Source organism: Erythrolamprus reginae, chromosome 10 (assembly GCF_031021105.1).
Source record: "Erythrolamprus reginae isolate rEryReg1 chromosome 10, rEryReg1.hap1, whole genome shotgun sequence".
Classification (NCBI taxonomy): Eukaryota; Metazoa; Chordata; class Lepidosauria; order Squamata; family Dipsadidae; genus Erythrolamprus; species Erythrolamprus reginae.
In genome coordinates this window covers 48386148-48408548 of record NC_091959.1, presented here as the reverse complement: position 1 = coordinate 48408548, position 22401 = coordinate 48386148, and the positions used below count along the sequence as shown (strand labels likewise).

Sequence of the window (22401 nt, the reverse complement as noted above, 5' to 3'; positions counted from 1 at the left end):
TTCCTAGAGGCCCCACGGAGGTTTCTCCCCATCCTTTCCGGACATTTCCTCCCAGGAGATTCCTAGAGAGGCCCCACGGAGGCTTCTCCCTGCTATTTCCGGTTACAGTTTCGGAGGCTTGTAAGTGGAAAATGGTTCTTGAGAAGAGGCAAAAATATCTTGGAACACCTAGAAACGTTAGTAAGTAGAGGTGTTCTTAGGTAGAGGCACCACTGCATTATTATTTTTGTCTCGGGGGGCGGGGGGGGTGGGAAAAAAGAAAGAAAATAAAAACGAAAAAGAGAAAGCATTTCCAGTTCACACATCTCTATCTTTAAGAGGCATCTGACTTGCAAAGCAGAAATAACAAATCGGTCAAAGCTCCTAAGCTCCCGGTCAGGATGCAATGAGTGGGTGGGGAGGACGGAGGCTTTCCAGAGCTTCCGCCCAGCCCCACCCCACCCCCAGCGTGGCCGTCTCGGGAAGAAATGTGCAGCGGGAAGCGTCCGGGAGGGGGTGCTGAGCCCAGCCGCTCAGGACTTGAAGACGTGAACGGCCCGGACGACGAACTGGCGGCAGATCGGACACTCGCTCATGCGCTTGCCGCACTTGGTGCAGGCGACCATGTGGCCGCACTCCAGCAGCACGCAATCGATGACGGCGTCCATGCAGATCCGGCAGAGGTTGTCGTCCTCGTCGGTTGGCGGAGGCTTCTCTACTTCTGCCGAGGAGGAAACGCGCGGTTAGAGACAGGGGGGCACACGGGACGCGTTCCACAGGGGTCGCCTAAGTCTTAAGCATAAAACGTATCAGGAAAGACTTAATGAACTCAATCTGTATAGTCTGGAGGACAGAAGGAAAAGGAGGGACATGATCGAAACATTTAAATATATTAAAGGATTAAATAAGGTTCGGGAGGGCAGTGTTTTTAATAGGAAAGTGACCACAAGAACAAGGGGACACAATCTGAAGTTAGTTGGGGGAAAGATCAATAGCAACATGAGAAAATATTATTTCACTGAAAGAGTAGTAGATCCTTGGAACAAACTTCCAGCAGACGGGTTGGTAAATCCACAATAACTGAATTTAAACATGCCTGGGATAAGGGCAGACTAGATGGACCATGAGGTCTTTTTCTGCCTTCAGACTTCTATGTTTCTAAGACCTTCATGGCCCCTTTGTGTTGTGAGCTGCCCCGGCATAGAAATCTAATCAATTATTATTATTAAACTATAATTATCAATTAATAAGTAATAAATAGTAATAAAAAGACAAATTTCTCATGGTGTTAGGAACGAAAGCTTCTATTCTGGCGCCTTGGAACATAGAAACATAGAAGATTGACGGCAGAAAAAGACCTCCTGGTCCATCTAGTCTGCCCTTCTACTATTCCCTATATCTAAGGATGGATCTATGTTTATCCCAGGCAGGTTTCAATTCAGTGACTGTGGATTGACCAACCACGTCTGCTGGAAATTTGTTCCAGGCATCTACTCCTCTTTCAGTCAAATGATATTTTCTCACGTTACTTCTGATCTTTTCCCCCCAACAAACCTCAGATGGTGCCCCCTTGTTCTTGGGTTCACTTTCCTATTAAAAACACTTCCCTCCTGAACCTTATTTAACCCTTGACCATATTTAAATGTTTCAATCGTGTCCCCCCTTTTTTCCCTTCTGTCCTCTAGACCAGAGGTCCCCAACCTTTTTTGCACCAGGGACCGGCTTTCAACTAGACCAGTTTTCCATGGCCCGATGGGGGGGGGGGGGGAGCTAGCTGTCAGCGGCACCGTAAAAGGGGCGATCAAGAGAGGAATGGGTGAATGAATGGACGGAGGGTGGGAAGGAAGGAAGGAAAGAGGGAAGGTACAGGAACAGAAGAAGGGTGCAAAGAAGCAAAGAAAGGTGTGAAAGGGGAGAGTAAGAGAGGAAGGAGTGAAAGAAGGGAATGAGGGAGGAAAGAAGGGAGGAAGGAAAAGGAAAGCAAGAAATGGAGGGAGGAAAGGAAGGGAGGAAAGGAAGGAAGGAAGGAAGGAAGAAGGAAAGAGGGAAGGGACAGGAACAGAGGAAGGAAGCAAGGAAACTTATGAAAGGGGAGAGTAAGAGAGGAAGGACTGGAGGGAGGGAGGGAAGAAGGTAGGAAGGAGAAAGAAAAGAAATAGAGGAAGGAAAGGTAAAAGAGAGAAAGAAAAAGAGCAAGAAAGAAAGAAAGAAAGAAAGAAAGAAAGAAAGAAAGGCAACTTCAAAGAAAGGCTCACTGAGCATCTCTCACTCTCTCTCTCTTTCTATCCCTCTTTCTTTCTTTCTCTTCCTTTCTCTCTCTCCTCTTCCTTTATCTCCTCTTTCTCTCCCCCCTCTCTCCCCCTTTCCCTCTCTCTTTCTCTCTCCCTCTCTTGCTATCTCTCCCCCCTTTCCCTCTCTTTCTCCCTCTCTTTCTCTCTCTCCCCCCTCTCTCTTTCTCTCTCTCTCCCCCTCTTTCTCTCTCTTCTTCTCACTTTCTCTCTCTTGTTTTCTTTCTGTCTCTTTTGCTTTCTCTCTCTCTCACTCTTTCTCTTTTGTTTTGTTTCTCACGCTCTTTCTCTCTCTTGTTCTCTCTCTCTTGCTATCTCTTTCTCTCCCCCCCTTTCTCTCACTCTCTCTTTCTCACTTTCTCTCTATCTTGCTGTCTGTTGCTTTCACTCACTCTCGTTCTCTCTCCGTTCTTCTCAGCGGTGACGCGCGCACGCCCTGCCCGCCTCACATTTGCTGAGAGGACTTTCGCCCCGGGCTCTCAGCAAGGGGGTTTGCATGAGAGGCGGGGCCGGCGGAAGGTGATATTCAATGTCGGGGGCGCACGGGCGGTCTTGCGCGCGCTCCCTATCTCCCTGCTAGCCCACTCGGAATACGTATTCAAAATAAGAAAAGCCTTTGCCGGCGAAGGCTTTTCTTATTTTGAATACAGTATTCCGAGTGGGCTAGCAGGGAGATAGGGAGCGCGCGCAAGACCGCCCGTGCGCCCCCGACATTGAATATCACCTTCCGCCGGCCCCGCCTCTCATGCAGCCCCCTTGCTGAGAGCCCGGGGCGAAAGTCCTCTCGGCAAATGTGAGGCGGGCAGGGCGTGCGTTCCGGGTGCGGGAGGAGCTGCGGTGAAAGGCAGGAGGTGGCAGAGGAGCAGAGGGGGCAAATCGGGGCGGGCGGTGGGCAGCGCGGAAAGGCCGAGGGGGCCCTGGCGCCGCGGACCGGCTGAAAACCCCCAGCAGCCCGGTGCCGGTCCGCGGACCGGCGGTTGGAGACCCCTGCTCTAGACTCTACAGATGGAGTTCATGAAGTCTTTCCTGATACGTTTTATGCTTAAACATATTTTTACCATCCCAGGCTGTCCAGGGGAAAAGCAGTCTTTGGAGAGGGGCGGCATACAAATCTAATAAATTATTATTATTATTAATTATTATTATTATTATTTTGAAATTCCCTGATATTTCCCTGTAACCTGCGCTCTAGTTAAGGCCGTGGTTGTTGAAGACGTCATGCCAAACGGCTAAACCATGGAGAAATATTGGTAGCTGAGGAAGCCACAGTTATGCTCATTTTTGCTGGACTCGGCCAGGCAGCGCAATCTGGGTTTTTAAACATAATTTCCCCCTAACGTTTAAACATACAGGTTTGGTTTTATTCCATTTTTTCCACAAATTCCCTGATATTTCCCGAACCGCCGATTTCTCTGTTAATTCCCTGGTTTCCAGGTTTGCTGGACACAGGTGTTGACAGTGGGGGTGGTCCCTCTAACCTTCCTGCCAATCGGCTTAAAGCTCCGTTGGGAGAATTGGCGCTAGGCTTATGGTTGGGGGCCACCACAATTCAACGAACTGCATTAAGGGGTCGGGGCACTAGAAAGGTTGAGAACCACTGACCTACGGCAACTGTCGCTAGGTGAAGGAGTATGAGGCATTCAACGGAAGAGAAACGGAGGGCGGCGCATGACTTCCCTCCCGCGAACGAGCGCCCGAGACGGAGGAGAGAGAAAAAACCCCCGGGAAAGACTCACGCAGCCGGTGATTCGTCTGGTTCTCCTTGTAGAGCCGGCTGACTTTTTCTACCAGTTCCCATTTTTCGCAACATCCCGAATAATTGACAAAGTTACAAGCCAGGATTTCTTTCAGCTGCCGGACGGTCAGCCCTTCCACCTCGTCCAGGCTGGAGATATCGGACAGCGAGGCCCTGGCGCGCTTCCTCGACTGCCCCGGAGTCTGAAAAGACAGGGAGGGTTTTTTTCGTGGGCGAAGGCAACTTGGGCCCCAGAGGCTGCGAAATGGGGAGACAAACCACCAGGGACTCCCATTCCCCCCTCACCCCGAAAAGGGCATCCGCCTTGTGGAGGGGACACCACCTGGTAAGTGCGACCGGGTGACCACAATTACCACGCTGGCACTTCCTGGCCACCCCCTCTAGACTTATCTACTGCTTCACAGTGCTTTTATAGCCCTCTCTGAGCGGTTTACAGAGAGTCAGGCTCTTGCCCCCAACAATCTGGGTCCTCATTTGACCCACCTCGGAAGGAAGGAAGGAAGGAAGGAAAGGAAAGGGAAGAAAGGGAAGGAAGGAACGAAGGAAAGGAAAGGAAGGAAGAAAAGGAAAGAAGGAAAGGGAAGGAAGGAAGGAAGAAAAGGAAGGAAGGAAGAAAGGAAGAAAAGGAAGGAAGGGAAGGAAGGAAGGAAGGGCAATACCGCTTAGACTTTTATACCACTTCATAGTGCTTTTTCAGCCCTAAGTGGTTTACAGAATCAGCCTCTTGCCCCCAACAATCTGGGTCCTCATTTTACGAAGGAAGGAAGAAAAGGAAGGAAGGGAAGAAAAGGAAGGAAGGGAAGAAAAGGAAGGAAGGAAGGGAAGAAAAGGAAGGAAGGAAGAAAAGGAAGGAAGGAAGGAAGGAAGGAAGAAAAGGAAGGAAGAAAAGGAAGGAAGGAAAAGGAAGGAAGGAAGGAAGAAAAGGAAGGAATGAAGGAATAGCAATAGCATCTAGACTTATATACCGCTTCAAAGAGTGTTTACAGCCCTCTCTAAGCAGTTTATAGAGTCAGCATATATTTCCCCCAACAATCTGTGTCCTGATTTGACCCACCTCAGAAGGAGGGAAGGCTGAGTCAACCATGAGGGAGGGAGGGATGGAGGGAGGGAGGAAGCAAGCAAGCAAGGAAGTAAGGAAGGAAGGAAGGAAGTAAGGAAGGAAGCAAGGAAGGAAGGAAAAATAGCATTTAGACTTAGCTACCGCTTCATAGTGCTTTTCCAGCCCTCTCTAAGCAGTTCACACAATCAGCCTCTTGCCCCACACAATCTGGGTCCTCATTTGACCCCCCTTGGAAGGATGGAAGGCTGAGTCAACCTTGAGCCAGTGGTGAAATTTGAACTGCTGACGTACAGCCAGCAGTCAGCAGAAGCAGCTTGCAGTACTGCGCTCTGACCACTGCGCCACCATGGCGCCAAAGAGAGTTTGGGGAGAGGCAACCCAAGCAGGCAGCCGATTTATGCTTTGAAATATCGCTTTTGCCTTAACACCCGGGGTGCCCAAGCGTGGTGACTTTTAAAGACCTCCGTGGACTTCCAGAACTCCAGGCTGGGGACGATTCCAATGCCGGCTGGAGGATTCTGGGAGACGGAGTCCGCAGGACTTCCAAAGTTCCCGAGGTCGCCTTAAAGTTAAAACCGTCCCGGAAAAGGGAGAAGAGAGCCAACCTTTCGGGGTGCAATGTTATGGGGTGGTTTGTTCCTTACTTCTTGTGCTGCTTGGTCTTCGTCCGCCCCCAGATCTGCCGAGAGTCTTTCGCTGGGCCCCTAAATGCACAAGAGGAGTTACTGCGAGCCCGTCCTGCTTTCTTTGTGACCTACAACTGGGCAGGTCTCTCTCCCCGTTGGCCCCACTGGAGTGGCAGGATTATTTATTCATTTAATTAATTAAGTCGACTTCTATGCCGCCCAATCCCGAAGGACTCAGGGCGGATTGCCACAATATCTTTCAGCTGTGGCAAGGGGGGCGTTCGCCCAGGTTTGCCTGGTGCACCAGTTGCGGCCCTATCTGGACCGGGAGTCACTGCTCACAGTCACACATGCCCTCATCACCTCGAGGTTCGACTACTGTAATGCTCTCTACATGGGGCGACCTTTGAAAAGTGTTCGGAAACTTCAGATCGTGCAGAATGCAGCTGTGAGAGCAATCATGGGCTTTCCCTAAATATGCCCACGTCACTCGAACACTCTGCAGTCTTTATTGGTTGCTGATCAGTTTCCGGTCACAATTCAAAGTGTTGGTTATGACCTATAAAGCCCTTCATGGCACCGGACCAGAATATCTCCGGGACCGCCTTCTGCGGCACGAATCCCAGCGACCAGTTAGGTCCCACAGAGTTGGCCTTCTCCGGGTCCTGTTGACTAAACAATGTCGTCTGGCGGGCCCCAGGGGAAGAGCCTTCTCTGTGGGGGGCCCCGACCCTCTGGAACCAGCTCCCCCCAGATATCAGAGTTGCCCCCACCCTCCTCGCCTTTCGCAAGCTCCTTAAAACCCACCTCTGTCGTCAGGCATTGGGGAATTGAAATTTCCCTTCCCCCTAGGCTTATAGAACTTATACATGGTATGCTTGTATGTATGATTGATTCTTTAAATTGGGGTTTTTTAGATTGTTTTTAATATTAGATTTGTTTACATTATCTTTTTTATTGTTGTTAGCCGCCCCGAGTCTTCGAAGTGTGGCGGCATACAAATCTAATAAATAAGTAAGTAAATAAACAAACAAACAAACAAGTAAATAAGTAAATAAAATAAATATAAATAAAATACAAAAATATTAAAAAGTCAAATATACAATCGAACAATAAAACCAGATTAAAACCCATAATAAACTAAATAAGCCAGTGTTTCCCAACCTTGGCAACTTGAAGGTATTTGGACTTCAACTCCCAGAATTCCCCAGCCGCCAGCCCGGCCCCCTACCTGTGGCTGTGCTTCATGGCTTGTGTTCTCCTGCCGGTTGGCGAGGTCCCCGTGCGAGGAGGACACCGATTCCGCGAGGGAAACGTGCTGGGCTGAAAGGCTGGAGGCCTGCGACCGCGTGGAATACAAACTGCTAGTGTCCGTCTCCTCCTCGGAGGCCAGCCCGTGGTGGCTGAGGATGAGGTCCACCAGGTCTTCCTTCTCCCGGCAGGTCTCCGTGGGGATGTTCCGGAGGAACAGGTACTGGCGCAGGTCCTTGACTTTCAGGCGCATCAGCTGCGGGCGTTGGAAGGCCGTCTCCTGCAGAAGCTGGCAGGTGCAGCACCGGCGGAGGTTCTCGTGCAAGACGGAGCACACCGAGCAGTAGTCCTTCTTGCACTCGCAACAGATGTGCTGGGGGGAGAGGGGGGAGGAAAGGGGGTCACACGCCTCGCGGGCCAGGAGGAAAGAGTGAAGGAGCAGCACCTATCATTCATTCATTCATTCATTCAATCTAATATCTCCATCCCATCCATCCATCCATCCATCCATCCCTATCTATCTATCTATCTATCTATCTATCTATCTATCTATCTATCTATCATTATCTATCTATCTATCTATCTATCTATCTATCTATCTATCTACCCACCTACCTATCTATATCTATCTATCTATCTATCTATCTATCTATCTATCTATCTACCTACCTACCTACCTACCTACCTACACCCCCGGCCACCCACCCACCCACCCACCCACCATCTCCATCTATCTGTCTGTCCATCCGTCTTTCCACCCATCCAATTTATAGGCCAATTTATTTATTTATCCAATTTCATCAGCATTCCAGCATCACTGAAGAACCACCAATCTTAAAAAATGGCCACCCTTGAAGACCGCTGCTTAAAACGCTCACCTTTTTCCTGAATACGGAGAAGGAAAGGCCACAAGATTTGCAAAGGGCGGGATTCGTGCCCGCCGCCGCCGCTGAGGAGTAGACGGTGAAGTCAGTGCTTGGGGCGAACCGGAAGGGGTTCCCTCCACTTCCAAATCCGGGCTGCTGGCTCCGGACCGCTCCCGTTCCCATGACCTCATTCAGCAACCCGCAGCAGGAAGCCCACATAGAAGTTGCCCCTGCCTAGAATAGACCAAGAGGGGCAAATTTGACCTCTGACCTTGAGACAGTCTTTCCCGTGCTTGAGGAAACGTCCAGACACACACACACGAGTCTTCTCAGCGTGAGAGTCAATCTCTTAATGTCCGAACCGACGGAGAAAGAAGACCCACCCAACAAAGTGATCCTTATTTATTCATTGGACTGATATGCTGCCCCTCTCCATGGACTCGGGGCGGCTCATAACATTTCTATTAAAAAACACAGTACATGAAACACATCTAAATCCAATTTCGGTAACAAAAATAATTAGTTTTAAAAAGCTGAACCGGTCACTGGGATTTGTGCAGCAGGAGGCAGTCCCATAAGTAATCTGGTCCCACGCCATGTAATAATAATAATAATAATAATAATAATAATAATAATAATAATAATAATAATAATAATAATAATAATGCTGTGATACTGTGGCACAGATGATCCACTGGCACTTGTGCCAGAACCACCATTTACCAGTGGGGCAAAGAACTGGTGGGATCATAAGCCCGAAAAAGTGGTCGAAAATGAGCAAGCAAAACAAACTGTGGGACTTCCGACTTCAGACTGACCGAATTCTGAAGCATAACACACCAGACATCCTGATTGTGGAGAAAAAGAAAGTATGGATCATCGACATCGCAATCCCAGGAGACAGCAGAATTGAGGAGAAGCAGCTAGAGAAATTAGTGAAATACGAAGATCTAAAAATCGAGCTGCAACGACTCTGGCATAAGCCCGTGAAAGTGGTCCCAGTGGTACTTGGCACGCTGGGCGCAGGGCCAAAGGATCTCAGGGGACATTTGAAAACCATCGGAATGGACAAAATCTCCATCTGTCAATTGCAAAAGGCCGCTTTACTGGGATCGGCAGACATAATTCGCCGCTACATCACGCAGTCCTAGGTGCTTGGGAAGCGCCCGACTGGTGACGAAATACAAAATCCAGCATAGTGATCTCGTTTGCTGTGTTGTATTGACATAATATAATAATAATAATAATAATAATAATAATTATTATTATTATTATTATTTATTAGATTTGTATGCCGCCCCTCTCCAAAGACTCGGGGCGGCTCACAAAAAAGCAATAATACAATACATTACAAATTTAATAATGAAATTTAAAAGTCAATTAAAAAACATTAATATAAAACAAAATTAATGTAGGGCTTTAAGGTCCAGAATCCTGCACCTTCTCCATTAACAAAGTGAAATGACAGCAGTGGTTCTCAACAGGGGTCACCCAAAGTCAATTTTCCCACCGTATTGGGAATCAAAGCTTCTATTCTGGCGCCTTGGGACCTATTTTTGCAATCCGACCAATCCGGCGTTTACAGTGGGGGCGTCCCTCTGACCTTCCTGCCAATCAGCTTCCAGCTCTGTTGGGAGAATCGGCGCTCGTCTTATGATTGGGGGTCACCGCCATAGTTCCCTCTAAGCTGAGCAGTGAGCAATCGCTCACTTAAAAATCATCATCAACTCAGAGTTTTCCAAACCTGCCCAGAAGCCGAGAGGGAAAGAGTGAGAGGGAAGGAGAGAGAGAGGAAGAGAGGAAGAGAGAGAAACAGATAGAAAAAAGAGAGGAAGGAAAAGAGAAAGAGAAAGAATGGGAGTAAGGAAGAGAGAAAGAAAATCAAAATCTAGTTTGAAACTAGCTCAACTATTTAAGGGGCATTTTGATATTGATAGAGTTGCCCTATTATGAGCTCACTGTTATAGACACACAGTACAGTATTTTATTTTGAAATTCTCTCAGGCAAAACAGGGTGGGTTTTTTATTTGTTTGTTTGTTTATTAATTATTTCTGTGCCGCTCAGTCCCGAAGGGACTGCCGCTCAGACACTATACTTTTCCACCCACGCCCCAAAAAAATTAGAGGGAACACTGGTCACCGCAACATGAGGAACTGCATTAAGGGGTCACGACAAATCTAATTTAATAGATTTGTATCTAATTTATTAGATTTGTATGCCGCCCCGAGTCTTCGGAGAGAGGCGGCATACAAATCTAATAAGTTATTAAATTATTATTATTATCAGAAAGGTTGAGAAGCCCTGATGCTTCCCTTTCACACGACAAATTTCAAGAACTGGTTATGGGTCGAAGAGAAAGCAGTTTTCAGGTCTAGGTTAAGGGGTGCCGATGACGACAACCAACACACAATTCTTCCGACGACAGAACCGGGCATCGGCAGCAGATGTGTCTCTCCTGTTTCAGGAGCCTGTACCTCTTTTCGTTAAGGCCGCTCCGTCTTTCCCATCTCACTCCTCAGAGACTCAGGACCCTTGCTGCACCTGTCATGGTCTCCTCCGATTGGCCCCCAAATCCTTTAGCCAAAGTTGGAAAATAAAGGAGATTCCAAGGAGATTCGGAGCAAGCGACCAGCCCCACAGGTTCCAATATTCCCCATCCAAGCAAGCTGGGTGAGATTCCTCGGAAATCTTTTCGGAAAGGGAGGGTGGCCACTTGCAAAAAAGGACCGAAGCCTCGGGATTTTACACCGAGCGGAAAGCAAAAAAGGAGCCAGTAGGACGGTAACTGCAGCCTTAACAGTCCCAGGACACAGGTGCCATCTGTTTCAGGGATCAGCCTGATGGATAATCAATCCAGCTTTAGATAATTGTAGTTGCCAAGAGGCTGAAATCCCCACAACTAGGATTGGAGTTCACATGGCTTTGCTTCCTTGGTTTCTTTCTTTCGTTTTTAAGCTCGGGGTTTTTTTTTGCTCCTTGGTGTATTCCTCTAGCTCAGTGTTTCCCAACCTTGGCAACTTGAAGCCATTTGGACTTCAACTCCCAGAATTCCCCAGCCAGAGAATGCTGGCTGGGGAATTCTGGGAGTTGAAGTCCAGATATCTTCAAGTTGCCAAGGTTGGGAAACACTGCTCTAGCTTACATTTACTTATTTTGCTTGCTATATTGTCAGCCACCCACAGTTCTATCGGATAGAAAAATAAATAAATATAACGCCACCTGAAGAGTCTGTTAAGAAACACCACCTTTCTCGGATTTGAGATGTTGCTGACTTTCGGGGAGTTTTAATCAAAAAAATATACACCAACACATCGTCCTGCTGTTTCTTTGGAGAGGAAAAACAAGAAGAAGGCAAAACTTTTGAAGTGATATCTCTCCAAAATCCTTACGCCTTGAACACATCCTTTATCTCAGGGACCGCCTTCTGCTGCACGAATCCCAGCGACCAGTTAGGTCCCACAGAGTGGATCTTCTCCCGGTCCCGTCAACTAAACAATGTTGCTTGGCGGGACCCAGGGGAAGAGCCTTCTCTGTGGCGGCCCCGGCCCTCTGGAACCAACTCCCCCCCAGAGATTAGAATTGCCCCCACTCTCCTTGCCTTTCGTAAGCTACTTAAAACCCACCTCTGCCGTCAGGCATGGGGGAATTGAGATCCTCTTTCCCCCTAGGCCTCTACAATTCTATGCATGGTATGTATGTATGTTTGGTTTTTATATTAATGGGTTTTTAATCGTTTTTAGTATTAGATTACTATTGTACACTGTTTTATTATTATTGTTAGCCGCTCCGAGTCTCCGGAGAGTGGCGGCATATAAATCCAATAAATAAATCCTATAAGAATTGCAACGAGCTATCTGTTTCCCCCCCCAAAATAAGACACCCCCTGATAATAAGCCCATCAGGTTTTGAGAGCATGGCAATAAGGCCAAGCGCTTATTTCAGGGTTTCCAAAAAATACAAGGCAGGGTCTTATTTTGGGGGAAACACGGCAGGATTAGAATCTCCTTGGGTGCCTGGAAGGTTGTGGTGACAATGCTATCTACAATACTGTATATGCCCCAAACTGACCCTAAATTTTTGAGCTGTTGTCCTACAGGATCTTCTTATACAGCACAGCCTCCACAGAACACCAAGTACAGAAACACCAAGAACATGGCATTGTGCCAGCTTTGAGACAGCATTTATGCCTGGAGAAGCTTCCAACGTTTTCCACCCTGGAAATGTTGGAATCAAGCAGGCATTTTGGGGGAACAGTTTTTCCAGTTAATTTGGGGGGGTTTTTTGTTTTTAATTGGCCTGTTCCTTGTCTCATTCTCCATTCGAGCATTCTGAACCACCTGAACTCGCTGTAGTCAGGATGATCCAGAAAGCATTTTGGGGGAATTTAAAAATGCTAAATATACAATGGACCATCACTAAGGAAATGGCAGTACTAGTAAAAAGCAATGCGATGGGAGAATTTAGAGAAATAAAAAAAAGCAGCAATAGAAAGCGCTCAGGCAGTAATAGTCTTTGGTTGGAAGGATGCGACAAAATGGACAATGCAAAATTGGTATAGGTACATGGTGGACCATATTCAATTTGAAATTATGGAAAAAAGGATAAATTTGGATAATGAAACTGAGTTGGGACAACTGATGGGACGGTGGGACAAGGTAAGACGATATATGACGAGCAGAATCCGAGACCAAGCTACAAGAAATAAATTGGAATCACTCTATAATATGTAAATAGATATATTGCTCTTGGGTTAAGTGGACTATACAAGGAACACCCCCAATTTGGTGGTGGGGAATGTGTGTGTGTCGGGGTGGTGGGCATAATTCACTACGCACTGTTTTATGTTGTGTGATATAAAAATTGTTAAAAATCAAAAAAATATTTTTTTAAAGTATTTTTTTTAAAAAAGAGGAAAAAAATAATTAAAAAATAATAAAAAAGAATTCTGCCCTTATCCTTTAGTCTCCAAAGTCCTTCTCTCCTTTCTGTCTTTAGCCAGTTTCATTTTCTCTCTCTCTCTCTCTCTCTCTCTCTCTCTCTCTCTCTCTGGCTCACATTTCAGCCCCTCCTGAGCCTCGGATCTCCACTAAACAGCCAAATTCCTCTTATCGGTTTTAATTTCCTTGCTCCAATACTGTATTCCTTGGCAGAGCCTTTGTTTCTTTCAAGGATGCTTGCTTTAACAATCATGCTTTCCGATTGAGGAATGCCCAAGCAGATTCAAAACGCAAAGCTAGAGCCAATCCATAACCATGTATTTTTTTAAAACCGAAAACTACATGAAGGCTGCATAAAGGGAGTCTCCAGCTAACCTCTAGCCCTGCTGCTTGTAAATAAGAATTCAAGATCTATGAATAGCAAGCAGGACTATCTAATCAGCTGCTGCTTTCTCCTTGCAAGAAGTGACCATGACTAGATCACATCTAGAAACATTTCCCCCCTCGTTATAGAACCATGCCTTGTATTATTCTTAATCATACTCAATAAACGTAACCTTTTGTGGCTACAGGAGTCCCATCCGTCTTTCTCTCCAGACCAGGATTTATTCTGATGCAAATCGCAGGATTGCAGCGAAAGATCTATTTAATCAGACCAAGAGTCCTTGTACACACGTAATTTATAGGTATATGCGTCGCACGTAAAAATGCAAAGCTAACCTTTACACCCAAGGGCTTTTCTTGTGTCACAGACTTTGAACTGGCCACGCCAAGCACGGTTGGATGGTCAAATGTCACGGAGCTTTAATTTAAAACCCTACACTAAGCAGGGAGCTGAGTTTGATGTCCCTTCTCTTTCTTATTTTCCCACTATTGGTGAGAGTGTAAGGATTATCACCTGAATATTCCAAAGCTCCATTCTATATTCTATATGCCAATCTGCCTTAAATATCCTCCAGTTCTTGTTTTTAAAGCAAAGCTCTTTCACTTCCTCGTCTTTGCTATTTGAACGGCTCCTTGCAGAGTTCCCAATGCCAAACGGGCACCACTTGTGCATTGTGTTGTGTGTTTGCTACGCAACCTCCAACAGCCACTCCTTTCCCCAAGACCGATCTAGTAGATTAAACCCGACGAGGGGATGTCGAATTGCTGTGATTCAGGGGGGAAAAAAACCCTTCCTGCAGCCAGTGCCTTAACCTTAAAATTGGATTTAGAATATTTCTATTGTTTTAGATAGATAGATAGATAGATAGATAGATAGATAGATAGATAGATGATAGATAGGTAGATTAGATAGATTAATTAGATAGATAGATTAGAAAGATAGATAGATAGATAGATAGATAGATAATTATTATTATTTATTAGATTTGTACGTCGCCCCTCTACGAAGACTTGGAGCTGCTCGGAGATAAACAGACAGACAGACAGACAGACAAACCAAGATTAGGGGTGGAGGGTTGTTGCTACTAAGCCAGGCCGAGAAGTCATAAACATATAACAATAACAACAACAACAATAATAATAATAATAATGTATAAATAATGTCACTTGGTGGGGCCCAGAGGGGCCCGAGTCTTCGGAGAGGGGCGGCATACAAGTCCAACTAATAAATAAATAAATAAATAAGAGCCTTCTCTGTGGGGGCCCTGGCCCTCTGGAATCAACTTCCCTCTCGGAGATTCGCACTGCCCCCACCCTCCTTGCCTTTCGTAAGAATTTGAAAACATATACTGTATATGGCGTCAAGTTTGGAGTCACTAGACCCCATCCAGCCTCTGGCCAGTGCATGTGTACGATGTTTATCATGTGTATTCGAAGGCTTGGTTTTTAAATGTTTAGCTTTTTAAAATATTTTAAATTAATCATTTATCTTAATTGGATTTAATGTGTTTTATATACTAGGATTTTATTGAAATGTTGTGAGCCGCCCCAAGTCCACGGAGAGGGACGGCATATAAGTGCAATCAATCAATCACAATTTTCTGCATTTTGATCCTTCTGGGTCAGGATAGATGTTTGTGATCCTGCTTGAAGGTCTGTTTTGAAGCCCTGCTGGGATTTAAGGGTGTGTGTGTGTATGTGTTGAAGGGAAGAGGCCCCTTTTGGGCCGGGGGTCTCCATCAACCTCTCTGGGGAGCCGCCGGAGAAACTGATAATATTAATAAAATAATAATAATATAATAAAATGATGATGATGGTAACAATAGTGCATTGGCATCCTTCAGTCTTGAAAGACCGTGATATCATGTTCTGGATTCCCAATGCTCTGCTAATAATAATAATAACAACAATAATATAAAATGATGATGATAAAACCACAATACATAATAATGATAATAAAAACCGCAATACATAATAATAAAAACCACAATACATAATGATAATAATAAAAACCACAATACATAATAATGATAATGATAATGATAATAATAATAATGGCACCACAATACAGAATACCGGTTCATGAGTGATGGGCTCAAGCCCCGCCCCGGAAGTTCAGACGCCCCCCCTTCAGGGAACCGTTAGACCCCCGACCCAGTTCCCCCCCCCCAAAAAAATTGGGAACCCCTCGCAGCCCCCCTTTCATTTTAGCCCCCCTCCTTCTCACCCACCCACCCCCGCTGGTTCACCTTCATGGCCGCTCCGAAGCCTCGTCCTGTCTTCGCCTGGACCGGGATTGGACCGGAAGTGGGGGGAGGGGGCTCCAACGGCTCAACCGTCTCCGGCTCGCGCCCCCGGCCCGCGCGTTCTCGCGCCACGGCCACTCGCCCTGTCCCGCGCATGCGCACGTCTGGATTTTATATATATTTATTTTTGGTGTGTGTTTTTTTTTCCCTCCGCTTGGGTGTCCACAAGCAGGTAGGCGGGGCCAGCCGGCGGGGGCGGGTGCCGGGAAAGAGGCCGTTGGCCGCCCCATCCCTCGGCTCTCCGTCTTCCTATTGGCTGTCGCCGAGGGCCAATGACAGCGGCACAATCGGGCGGTTTCATTCTGCGGGAAAATGGAGGGGGGGAAGAGAAATTGGTGTAAATTGCTTGAAGGGGGTAGTTTTAATGAGGGCGTCCTTGGGAAGATGGGGGTGTGACGTCACAGTATTTCAGAAAATAATTGGGGCTTTTATGTCACATGTTGCGTTCTTTCTCCTGGGGTGATTATGATTACAGTATAATGTAAACTATTATTCATTATTCATTATTTATGATTATAATGAAAGCTATTAGCATTTATTTGATTGGGGTGACTTTATAAAGTACTATTCATTTGATTGGGGTGACTTTATAAAATACTAAATATGCCTTTTGGAAATATTTTAAATATACTGCTCAAAAAAATAAAGGGAATACAAATAACACATCCTAGATTTGAATGAATGTAATATTCTCATTGAATACTTTGTTCTGTACAAAGTTGAATGTGCACAACTGCATGTGAACTTGATTGTCAATCAGAGTTGCTTCCTAAGTTTGCGGAGAGGGGAGGCATATAAATCCAATAAATCTAATCTAAATCTAAGTGGACAGTTTGATTTCACAGAAGTTTGATTTACTTGGAGTTATATTGTGTTGTTTAAGTATTCCCTTTATTTTTTTGAGCAATGTATATACAAAGAATAGAATAGAATTCTTTATTGGCCACGTATGATTGGACACACAAGGAATTTGTCTTTGGTGCATATGCTTTTAGTGTACATAAAAGAAATAACTAGTATACCTAACTTGTGCAGTAGCAATTTCTTTTTTTAAAAGGTCTCTAAGTTGTGTTTATTGGGTTCTTCCATCCCCTCTCCATTTCTACTTTTTTTCATCTCCCAAATTATAAATATGAACTGATTGATATAAACTAGTTCCAGCCCTGCAAAATTTATTAGAAACAGAGCTGTTGTTTGGAAAACAGAAACTTCTCTTACGTCAGCAAAACATTGTGCATGATCACTCTCAGAAAAGCAATTTTTAGAATCACGTCATATGGAGAGAAGTGAGCAGGAAGCTTTTCTGGTTAGGAGATTATGCTGGAGAAGTAAGCCATTCTTATCTGCTATTCTTATCATTAAGTCTTCTTAAATTTACAGCAAGGTCATTAGCAATTGGTAGTATGACAAGAGACCTTTGTTTAATGGTGGAATAAACGCTAATAGAACCAACTTTTAGTATTATAACAGTTATTGATATGCTGAATATGCAGGATGATAGCATTATACACACACACATTCTTGTTTGGTAAGCCTAAAGCGAAAAATAAGCGATGGAAATCAAGAGTATCCCTTTACTTTTTCTGCAGTCTTGAAATTTTTTATTATTATTTTTAGCTTAGCTTCCAAATTCCAACATAAGTCCCATTCTTCCTTTTCCTCAGAAGCCGAGTCTACACAACCTAACCTTCTTGCTGAACTAAATCGTATTTTGACTTTGCACGATAAATGCATTAGAAACCAATGGGCAGGATTCACACCACACAGCCATTAAACCAATTGAGCAATATTTCATGTTCTCCAGTAGAGGAAAATATTTGTAGGTCAAAATAGAACTGGGATTCCTGGTGTCTCTGAGCTTGGCAGTTTGCTTGCAAACACTTCATTATTACATTGAGTAGCAGCAGTACCAGGTTTGAGTTATCAGGTCATCACCCAATATTTCACACACAATTTATCAGCTAGGCTGCTAGGGAGATCTACAAAAAAGAGAGTATAGAAATGTGTGTGTTTGTGTGTGTGTAATCTAGATATTTGTAATCTAGAACACTGAAGCTTTTTCTCTGTAATCCCACTTGGCTGGAATGGAATAATGTCTCCCGCTTGTGGCAGGGGCTGGACTAGAACACCTCCCAAGTTCCCTTCAAATACTTAACTATTCTGCAACTTCTCCCTATTTCTTATAAACCCAGCGGAACTCTCGGCACCCTGACTTTTGCTTCCGCTCGTACACTGAACGTGACTCTCTCTAAGCTTCACTCTCATTGGCTCAGACGCGCCCCTCGCGCGCTTCCTCCGGCGTCGGCGATTGGCTGCACTGCGACTCGGCGGCGGTTGCCCAGGTGACGGCCGCAGGTGCGCTTCTGTATGTGGTCCCCCATCACGGAACCATGGCCAGCGTCCACGAGAGCCTCTACTTCAACCCCATGATGACTAACGGCGTGGTCCACGCCAACGTCTTCGGCATCAAGGACTGGGTCACCCCGTACAAGATGGCCCTGCTGGTGCTGATCCGGGAGCTGGGCCGGAGCGGGCCGCAACTCAGCCTGCTGGAAAAGCGGCGTCTCAACCGGCTGCTGCTGCCCCTCTTGCAGGTTGGGGTGGCGGGTGCTGGAGGGGAGAAAGGGGAGGCCTGCATCCCTTAGGGGTCTTCTTTTTTTCTTTGAAGGAGGGGGGGGGGTCATTATTCCTTAATTTTTTTTGCCGCCTGTGTCGCCCTGGGGGGTACTCCAAGCGGCTTACAATATAAAGAAGTGAAAAGAAGTGTCCTCTCATGTCAGAAATTCAGGAACCATTAATTTAAACAGATCAAAAACTTTAATAAAAGCAGAAATAAAATAACAGAGCAATAAAACAAACTGAAAAAGACCACAATGAGACTACAAATATCACATTCAGAGCTTTCAAGGCGAGCCGACGACTTGAGGCCAGGCAGGGTTTCATTTATTTCTATTTACTTCAATAAATAAGTTGTGAATAGAATAGAATAAAATAGTCTGTTTTGGAGTGAGTGGCATATAAATACAATAGATAGATAGATGGTGGGTAGGTAGGTAGGTAGGTAGGTAGAGTTGAATTGAGTTCAATTGAATTGAATTCTTTATTGGCTAATGTGATTGGACACACAAGGAATTTGTCATTGGTGCATATGCTCTCAGTATACATAAAATAAAAGGCACATTTTTCAAGAATCATGCACAATGGTACAACACAATGGCATAATTATGAATTTATAATTTATAAGATGGTATACTCTGGACAGCTGATGAGAAGAATACAAAATCCAAAAGAAGAGGAAAAAGGAAACTCTAACAACAAGCAAACACTATATAAATACACTATATGATTTATATAAATAAAAAATATAAAATGATGACAGCTTGTCCCTGCGCATGTAGAAATTTGGTTAAGTTTACACAGATATTGAACTACATTTTGGTTGTTTGAATGGACACATTAATCCAGAGTTTATTTTATGGTTCCATATGCTGTATGCATCCATCAATGGGATTAATTCAGGAAACCATATTTTGTGAACTGTGAATGCATTGTGTGAACACCGCTATTCTAACTGTCAATATTACTTTTTTTATTTAGGGTCCTGATATGACTCTGTGTCGTTTGATTCGAGCTATTGATGGATGCTGCCCTGAAATAGCAAGTTCTGTTCAAACAAGGCAAGTATGATTCTTTTCCCTTTTTGCATATTGCAGTTTGTTTCGATGGTGTCCACTCTTGTTTGCTTACCAAGACTTGTTAGTGAGGTTAAATGTAACTTTAATAAATTTCTCCAGGTTTTAGGTACTTTCTCTGAAAAGGAAGTTTGTTTTACAAGTTTGAAAACATTTCTTTGGATGAAGAAGCTTGTCAATGCTTTTTTGAATGTGTGGGAGGGTTGGTGTTACAATTTCAATTCTGCTTTCAAAATACTTATTTATTAACATTAATCTTTTGGAGGAACTATATATAGTTCATGTGCTTTGTATACAGAATATTGTAGCGTCATCTGTTGGCCTCACTTACAGGATTAAGCTGATGGCAGAAGGTGAATTGAAAGATATGGAACAATTCTTTGATGATCTTTCAGTCTCATTCAGTGGAACTGAACCAGAGGTTCACAAAACAAGTGTTGTAGGTAAAAAAACAATCTTAGTTTATTTATTTATTTATTGGATATGTATGCCGCCCCTCTCTGGAGACTCGGGGCGGCTAACAGCAATAATAAGACAGTGTACAATAATAATCCAATAATAAAAACAATTAAAACCCATTATAATAAAAAACCAAACATACAGACAGACATACCATGCATAAAATTATAAAGGCCTAGGAGGAAAGAGGATCTCCATTCCCCCATGCCTGGTGGCAGAGGTGTGTTTTAAGCAGCTTACGAAAGGCAAGGAGGGTGGGGGTAATTCTAATCTCTGGGGGGAGTTGGTTCCAGAGGGCCGGGGCCACCACAGAGAAGGCTCTTCCTCTGGGTCCCGCCAAGCGGCATTGTTTAGTTGACGGGACGCGGAGAAGACCCACTCTGTGGGACCTAACTGGTCACTGGGATTCCTGCGGCAGAAGGCGGTCCCTGAGATAATCTGGTCCGGTGCCATGAAGGGCTTTATAGGTCATAACCAACACTTTGAATTGTGACCGGAAACTGATCGCCAACCAATGCAGACTGCGGAGTGTTGGTGTAACATGGGCATATTTGGGAAAGCCCATGATTGCTCTCGCAGCTGCATTCTGCACGATCTGAAGTTTCCGAACACTCTTCAAAGGTAGCCCCATGTAGAGAGCGTTACAGTACTTGAGCCTCGAGTGACTGTGAGCAGTGACTCCCGGTCCAAATAGGGCCGCAACTGGTGCACCAGGCGAACCTGGGCGAACGCCCCCCTCGCCACAGCTGAAAGATGTTTCTCTAATGTGAGCTGTGGATCGAGGAGGACGCCCAAGTTGCAAACCCTCTCTGAGGGGGTCAATGATTCTCCCCCCAGGGTAATGGACGGACAGATGGAATTGTCCTTGGGAGGCAAGACCCACAGCCACACACCTTCACACCTTGGTTAAAATCTAACTGCCTAAGCTGGTTTGTCATAACTTAATTTTTATGAATTTGCAAAATCTTTTTTTTATGCAAATACATTTTTTTGTCACTTGATTTCGTTGGGAAAATGCTCCCTGGTGTGGTGTACATGGGTATTACAAAAGCTGGGGAATATGATTGTATTGCATTGTGGAACTGATAAGGCGGGAGAGTATCCACAATAACAGCCTCCTTCTTGCCTCTGCAGGCTTGTTTCTGCGCCACATGATCCTGGCCTATAATAAGCTTTCATTTAGTCAAGTCTACAAGCTTTACACCGCTCTCCAGCAGTACTTCCAAAACGAAGAGAAGAAAGGCAGGGGTGATGAGTGTGAAATGGAGCTGACACGTGGCGGAGATGAAGAAATGGAGAAAGAAGAACTTGATGCACCCTTAAGGTTATTATTTATTCATTTTTTAGGAAATCCACATTCAGCCTCAATCTGCGAGGACTCTGACCAGCTTATTAAACAGTAAGACGATGTTGTACACAATGTTGAAAACACAAAGAAAACCAGTAACATTGAATAAAGCCCACCTCTGCCGCCAGGCATGGGGGAACTGAGATACTCCTTGTTCTGTCGAGGTCTCTGGTAGAATCCTCCCAAAAATGCACAGATACAATTTCAGACACACACACACGTTTGAAAATTCAAAACAATGTTCTTTATAATGAAAATTCACTTAAACCAAGCCCTCTTTTGGGATAGCAAAGAGCCCTCGTCTCCAACCAAACTGGTAATTTGTACAAGTCCCTTATCAGTTCTGTGATACTTAGCTTGCAGCTGTGAGGCAATTCACAGTCCTTCTTCTTTCACAAAGTGAAACACACTTTGCTCTGGTTTAGTTTCAAAGCAGGGAAAAATCAGCACACAAAAGGTCAAAGTCAGTAAAGCAGTCACGAAACAAAACGATCAGATAATCCTCCACAATGGCCAAACCCACAGGCTGCTCTTTATAGCAGCCTCACTAATGACCACAGCCCCACCCAACCACAGGTGGCCTCATTTTCTTTGATAATAATCTCTCAGTTGTTGCTGCCTATGCATCGCTCTCCGCATGCGTGGCTGTATCATTAACTCTTGTTCCGAATCCAAGGAGGAGCTAGAGAATTGATCTCCTTCTGAGCTGTCTGCCCCACTCTCCTCCCTGTCACTCATGTCTTCTTGGTCAGAGGAGCCTTCATCAGCAGATTCCACCGGGGGCAAAACAGGCCTGCAGCATGTGGATGTCTCCCCCAAATCCACAATCCTTGGGGCAGGAGCTGGGCCAGAGCTAACCACAACACTCCTTCCCCCTAGGCCTTTACAATTTTATGCATGGTATGTCTGTATGTATGTTTGGTTTTATAATAAGGGTTTTTAACTGTTTTAATATTGGATTGTTATATGCTGTTTTTATTACTGTTGTTAGCCGCCCCTAGTCTACAGAGAGGGGCGGCATACAAATCAAATAAATAAATAAATAAGCCAAAACACACACAAGGAGTGCCATTCCCTCTAACCAAAATGGGGGAGTAAGCCAGTTTTTTATTTTTATAAGGGAGGGGTGGAAACTATGCCCACTGCTATAATTAAGTATATCTTGATTATGGTTGCTGAATTAAAGCTAGGAGTGATCCCAAGCTTCCCTGTATGTGGCCAATTTAAATCTTTGGATAAATTTGACCAAAGGGTCTGAAATTGTTCTACATTTTGGCAGGAGGGGACACACAATTATGTAATATGTACAGTTACTGTAGTTTTTTCTGTACCTACCAAAATGGCTGGCAAAGTTCTCAAAGCAGTTTAGCTAACAAAGAATGTGAAAACTTTCACCCTATAGTGTGACATCTGAGGGCTTCTCTTCTGGTGTTTTTTGTTTTTTTGGG

General features: G+C 45.0%; 2 protein-coding genes across 3 annotated transcripts in view; one reads left to right on the top strand and one right to left on the bottom strand.

Annotated features, from left to right (window-relative positions):
- Positions 1–289: 289 nt before the first annotated feature.
- On the bottom strand, positions 290–15705 carry RNF34 (ring finger protein 34). Of its 2 annotated transcripts, none has more exons than XM_070763231.1 (6): positions 15398–15705; positions 7839–8060; positions 6941–7333; positions 5728–5787; positions 4004–4205; positions 290–700 (listed from the first exon to the last, which is right to left on the bottom strand). In XM_070763231.1, the coding sequence occupies exons 1-6, from the start codon at positions 15548–15550 to the stop codon at positions 513–515; spliced, it is 1218 nt and encodes a 405-aa protein (XP_070619332.1). In that variant the 5' UTR covers positions 15551–15705; the 3' UTR covers positions 290–512. The 2 variants fall into 2 exon arrangements, with proteins under 2 accessions (XP_070619332.1, XP_070619333.1); XM_070763232.1 differs by having other exon boundaries at positions 290–697; positions 15398–15639.
- Positions 15706–17750: 2045 nt separating this feature from the next.
- The window catches only part of ANAPC5 (anaphase promoting complex subunit 5), a 29171-nt gene continuing 24520 nt past the window's right edge, over positions 17751–22401 (top strand). Inside the window, exons 1-4 of the mRNA XM_070763220.1 lie at positions 17751–18048; positions 19052–19131; positions 19480–19589; positions 20740–20929. Coding sequence (XP_070619321.1) covers positions 17845–18048; positions 19052–19131; positions 19480–19589; positions 20740–20929 — 584 coding nt within the window. The 5' untranslated portion in view covers positions 17751–17844. The remainder of the gene's footprint in view (positions 18049–19051; positions 19132–19479; positions 19590–20739; positions 20930–22401) is intronic.

Bases quoted from the DNA above. Each gene is read 5' to 3' on its own strand.
- RNF34 (XM_070763231.1), bottom strand. From the start codon at position 15,550: ATGCGCGGGACAGGGCGAGTGGCCGTGGCGCGAGAACGCGCGGGCCGG. The intron at 7,334-7,838 runs GTGAGCGTTTTA...CTCTCCCCCCAG, and splicing joins TCTCCGTATTCAGGAAAAAG to CACATCTGTTGCGAGTGCAA. The intron at 701-4,003 runs GTGAGTCTTTCC...CCTCCTCGGCAG, and splicing joins CCAGACGAATCACCGGCTGC to AAGTAGAGAAGCCTCCGCCA.